The 5,464-nt window shown below is 39.9% G+C and overlaps 1 protein-coding gene across 8 annotated transcripts in view; it reads right to left on the bottom strand.

Annotated features, from left to right (window-relative positions):
• Positions 1 to 682: 682 nt before the first annotated feature.
• Positions 683 to 5,464, bottom strand: part of LOC119336341 (golgin candidate 3-like) — a 6,468-nt gene continuing 1,686 nt past the window's right edge. For 2 of the 8 annotated variants that reach the window (XM_037608333.1, XM_037608336.1), the window contains 13 exons: positions 5,160 to 5,249; positions 4,933 to 5,079; positions 4,615 to 4,747; positions 4,455 to 4,519; positions 3,967 to 4,137; positions 3,710 to 3,814; positions 3,215 to 3,322; positions 2,708 to 3,004; positions 2,544 to 2,609; positions 2,107 to 2,309; positions 1,611 to 1,665; positions 1,333 to 1,518; positions 683 to 1,162 (listed from right to left, as the gene is read on the bottom strand). In XM_037608333.1, the coding sequence (XP_037464230.1) occupies positions 899 to 1,162; positions 1,333 to 1,518; positions 1,611 to 1,665; positions 2,107 to 2,309; positions 2,544 to 2,609; positions 2,708 to 3,004; positions 3,215 to 3,322; positions 3,710 to 3,814; positions 3,967 to 4,137; positions 4,455 to 4,519; positions 4,615 to 4,747; positions 4,933 to 5,079; positions 5,160 to 5,249 (1,890 nt within the window). In that variant the 3' untranslated portion in view covers positions 683 to 898. Of the gene's footprint in view, positions 1,163 to 1,332; positions 1,519 to 1,610; positions 1,753 to 1,774; positions 2,025 to 2,106; positions 2,310 to 2,543; positions 2,610 to 2,707; positions 3,005 to 3,214; positions 3,323 to 3,709; positions 3,815 to 3,966; positions 4,138 to 4,454; positions 4,520 to 4,614; positions 4,748 to 4,932; positions 5,080 to 5,159; positions 5,250 to 5,464 lie in introns of those variants that run through there. The other 6 variants (XM_037608335.1, XM_037608334.1, XM_037608337.1 and 3 more) reach the window with 6 other exon arrangements.

Genomic DNA, 5,464 nt, shown 5'->3' with positions numbered 1-5,464 from the left:
CAACTAGTCTAGTAGACAGCAAGCATATATTTTTTCGAAACGGAGGCATAAGATTTGCCTCATCTATTAAATAAGGAGAGAATAGAGTTTAGAGAATTACAACACACCCACACATTCGGCATAACAATTACTCACCCAGAAAAATATTCCCTAATTTCTTTGCGCCCGCGGCCATCCAAAACTTGGCCTCGTCGACGATGGCGGTGAGTAGGATGGTCGGTGGTGCACTTTTGTGGCGGAATACCCGTGCATTTCTTTCATTCCAAATGGTCCAACAGACGAGCATGGTGAGGGAGGCCATAGCTTGCCGGTTAGGGTTGCGGTTGTCGGTTCTCTTGTCCCACCACTGGTAGACGGAGTCATCCATGAGCCACTCGGAAGTATCCATGTGCGCAAGACCTAGTTTCTCAATAAGAGACTTCCATAACCGAATCGTGTAGCGACACTTGAAGAAAAGATGGGTTCCTGATTCTTGCTCCCTATTGCAAAGGCCACAATTTGGCCAACCTCGACACTTTAAGCGATCGGCGGTCCAAATCCTATCTTGCAACGCCAACCAAGATTCTTGCTCCCTATTGCAAAGCTTGCAAAGGCCACAATTTGGCCAACCTCGACGCTCCAAGCGATCGGCGGTCCAAATCCTATCTTGCAACCCCAACCAAGCAAAAAACAACGCCAACCAGACAGCAAGCATACATACATTGTATAGTGAATTGTTCCTTTTGTTGCCTGACAGGGTCCATTTACATATTTCCTTAGATGCCACCAGGAGGGGAGAGGGAATAAAAACTTTGAATGGACTAAAATTGCCACATTGTCAACAAATGAAATGAATAGCTCAAGGTCAGGTAAGCCTCAAAAGGAAATAAGTCATCCAGCACTATATACTTGGTTCAGATCATTTTAAAGGCGTCTGCGTGGATGTATACATGGGCGCAAGTGGAAACATACGGAATTCATCGGAATCTGGGCGATCACACTGATGTGGCTTTGTGGAAAGGCCAGGATTTGCAATGTGTTGTGACGCTTGTAAATTTGATGCAATCCTACTGGTAGTTTGGTTCTCTTCCTGTGAAAGCCTTGCAGCGGCTTCCGAAGCTTTTTGTTTCTCCCTTTCTTCTGTCTCCTTGAGTAGAAAGTCCACCCAGAGATCTGCAAAGGACTGCAAATATTTGGAACTTAGGGTATTGAGAAAACAAGTAGCACCAAGTTATAATTTAACCAAACTTGAATGTCACTTGTTTCTGACTTTTTATGTGGCTGCCATATTTTGATGCAACAGAGATATGATTACATCATGGGAAGAACAAAGTAAGGACAAAAAGAACCCACCTGGTTATCCTGGGGTGCATGTGTAGATTTTCCTGCTGAATTTCCACCAACAAATCCTCCAACTAGACGCCCAGGAAGACCCAAAACACCGCGGACAACAACCTTACCAACATTGCTCTGTGCAGAACCAATTCTTTGCTTGTCCTCCTCGGAGAAGCCAAGCATGCGAACCATAAGATCCAATACCTGGATGTACCCAATATTTGGATATTACTTGATGAGAATTTTCTAGTTGATAAGTTTCATGATACCATAAATAATTTGAAGGAGCCAATCACCTCTTTGCTGTGATTCCGTTGGAAGTATGTAACTAGTAGTTTGATCACAATTCGTCTGCAAGAGAAATTCACTTATCATATATCCACGTAGCTCATGCGAACATAAAAGCACAAACAGGCATATACATCCAGTTGGAACATCCTGCAGAAAGAAAACTTTAGCATAAATATGATCACCGTTTTCAGATATGTTTGACATTAACAGATGTCACAATATGGCCACCAAATAGCCAGCAGACAAGTGCCAATCACTAAATATTGGTTATTCCACCTTCTGTATTTATTTTTTCTAAAAAGGATTGAGCCCAAAAAATTATTGGTGGAATTTACTGTGTACATGATTGTTCTGCAAAATTCTGAATGTTTTTAAGGTATACATAGTAGGCCTCCACACAGTATGTAGTATGCCAGACCCTGTTTCAATGCATAAAACAAATATCATCTGCGTGTGCACATATGTATTCATCAAAACCATCAGAGGGGCAATAGTCAGCACCTGTCAACAGAGTTATCTGAATCAAGTGACATCCTATTGACTGTTGTCATGCTTTGTTCTAGCGCATGCCTTAATCTTGAATTGTCATCCTCAAGCTTCTGCAGGGAGCGCTTCCCGTCCGCTAACATCTTCTCGGCTTGAGTAAGTTTGGCAACTACCTCGTCCTTTTCCCTTCTTGAAATTTCAATTCCTTGATTTGCCACCTGCAAAATCTAATAGCTTTAGTGATGACATTCAGAACTGGCTGCATAACATTCTTGCACTGCTTAGAAATCAAAGTACACGCACTAAGAAGCATATTTTCTTTACTACAAACGCATTCACTCGAAAGAAATTCAATCAATTGGGTGAAAATGAGTTGAACTATACTGATAATAGTATGTTCCAAAGTTCAGAAATGCTTGCTAAAGTGAAGTGGAGGTATTAGCAGTTCTTACCTTCAGTGACTCAGATAATTTAGCCAATGCTTCTCTAGCCATAGCTAAATCATCCCCAAGTCGCTCCTGTATCATATGTAAAAGTGCACAAAAATCAAGCTGAAATCTTGCAAATATAGAACATTAGGCTTCAAAGCAAGGATAGTTTGAAACGTGCCAATCACCTTTGCTTCACTCTCGGCATAGTACTGTCCAAGGGCACTCTGCAGATTAAGCAGTTCCTGATCTTTTGATTCAAGTGCATTCATACAGTTTGCAAGCTTGTATTGCAGATCTTCTATCTGTTCATTTGACCTCGAGTGTTCATCATTTATGGTCTTCTTACTCTCCTCCTGCTTTGTCATCTCAACCTTTAATGCCCTCTCTAACTGCACTATATGAGCTCTTTGCTGCTCACAGATTACCCGCAATTCTTCAATGACTTTGCTATCTTCATCCATCTTTTCTTGGTCTTCAAGGTCCTATGAAGAATAACAAGTTTGCTATTAAGAATGATACTACCACATCATTCTATTTCCTTTTAAGCAGATGAGTTTTGCATAAAGCACGCAACATACTACATTGTTCAAATGAAGTTACGTGGAATAGCTTCTGCACAACCTAATCCTCTCTCCATCTTATTAGGTAGCTGAATTGCAAGTGTGGGAACTAAAAATTGAGACTAGTGTTACCTTATCTAACAAATGCTGCTTCAGCCGAGACAAATTTTGTAATGCTCTGTCTCGCTCGTGAAAAGCACCCTGTAAAGCTTTCTTCAATGAAGCCATCTCGTCCTTGACCTTCATAGTGGAACTACAAGCACATTAGTATTTTTGTTCCCTTGACAATTTATATTTAGTAATACTACACACTAACAAAACCATATGTTGCAGGTCCATAACTTGGGTTAAAAGGTATCCATAGTGAAATGTACAGCCTATTACTTTTGACAGTGCAAGATTGCTCTCTTACTAGCTAAATTGTAGAAATTTTACTTTACCAAAGTACAAAATTGGGACTTCGGGAGTATACATTAAGGTTATAATTTCACTTCAAAGATCTGAACCTAACAAATAAAACAATAGGATGCTTAGCAGTCTATCTCATGTGTCTTCCAGATGAGCTACCACATTCCAAATTATTATATATTTGTAGTATGTGTAAATCACAACAGAAGAATATTTTACCTTACCCACATCAGAAAAATTGTCAACATCAGAAGTACTATTGTCAACATTTTGTGTTGTGCTTTCCATATCAACAAGCTCTTCGTCAAGGCTGCCCTTCGCTATCTGCAGAAGCAAAAGACTGCTGTCAGATTCCTCAGCCACATAATGAGTCCAGTTACAGTTACAGCATAACAATATTCGTAAAACTGCAGTAAATATATAATCGCTTTTAAGCATTACTTAAACATTTACGCAATTGCTACATTAATTTAGACCTTCAAATCTGAATTCTCCTTCTGTAGAGCCATCACCATACTTCGAAGGCTCTGAAGAGATCCATCTGATGCACACTCATTGTCCCTTGTACTCAACTCATCTTGCAGGCATCTCAACTCTGCTTTCTTCTCACTTAATTCCTTATGTAACTCTTCCATGGTAGTTGCTACCTGTGAACGTGTAAATACAGCACGTTCATTATTCCATACATAGCCAGCAATGTTCTTATGGCGGTAAGGCACCCTACAGCAGGCAGCCAGCGCCTTGACGCCTAGGCGCATAAGATGGGTAAAAATCTAAGCCGTTGCCAGGGCGCCTTGTCGCCTAAGCGTCCAACATCTTGTAACCAGATAAACATAACCACGGAGTCCTATCTGTCATCTAAATGCAGGACAGGAATTCCAATGCTAGAGAAGCATATACAGACCCGAGGAGCAGATAATTAATGTATCAATTTCTCTTCTATTTATATTGACTATGAGCTTACCATCTCTCTACCGACCTTCAGTTCATTTAGCTGCTGCTGAAGAAATTCGTTCCTCTTGTTTTCATCTGAGGGGAAATAATATATTTCAACAGAAAAAAAAATACAAGATGTTGTGCAAACTACTTCAAGTTGGAACAGCTTAGGTTTCACACTGACATACCTTCTAACCTCCGTGTTGTTTCATCTTCTTTGTTTGAATAGCACCTGAGTTGCTGTTTCAATTGTTTAATTTCATTTTCAAGACTAGCCTGTTTAGAAGCAAAATATGCTCTTTCTTCCACCAGTGCATCTCCCTGTAACATAATATGCATTGAATAAAGAGTAATAGTTGTTTCTTGCAGCGTGCTGTTCTTAACAGGTAATGATAGAACAAAACACATCTTGTCAATAACTTCCAAAGAGGAGTGAAGCGTGAACACAATATAAGTTATGAATTTATAGATTAATAATGTCGTGATGACACTGCTTATAGCTATACCTTATAATGCACTGGCAATGGGTGAGGACCATTTTTCTGTATAACCTGTGAAGCACCACCACCATACCCATTCTGTTTTAAGACACTCGACGTTTTTTCTTGATCTGTGTTCCTTTGCATTCTGCTAGGTGATCTTTGCAAAGTACCCTATAAAAACTGAAGTTGGTGACATGGCATACAGCATGCTAAGTGATCAGTACGATGTGGATATCAAATTACTCGATTACATTAGAATTGCCTGAGACTGCCTTATAGTTAGAGCTCTCCATACTTCTTCTCAATGAGCCATTTTCTTCACGAAGTTTTACCAGTTGCTCCTGTCATAACATATACACCGCTGGATGCTCAGAAATATTGTGAGCCATATTGTCACCGAGTTGATAAATATGTTGTATGCTTTCAAATGTCATCACCAATTTACCATTCAATGAATTAACTGTTTTACTGGCACTAAGAAGCCAAAGAAGCTCAATGCATGCGTCTAGCATCTAAAAAACAATGTTTTCAGCATCAGCAATCTGATTCTGATAAA

The sequence above is a fragment of the Triticum dicoccoides genome, chromosome 7B, assembly GCF_002162155.2.
Source record: "Triticum dicoccoides isolate Atlit2015 ecotype Zavitan chromosome 7B, WEW_v2.0, whole genome shotgun sequence".
Lineage (NCBI taxonomy): Eukaryota > Viridiplantae > Streptophyta > Magnoliopsida > Poales > Poaceae > Triticum > Triticum dicoccoides.
Note: the sequence above shows the minus strand (reverse complement) of the source record. Positions and strands in the feature narration are given on the sequence as shown.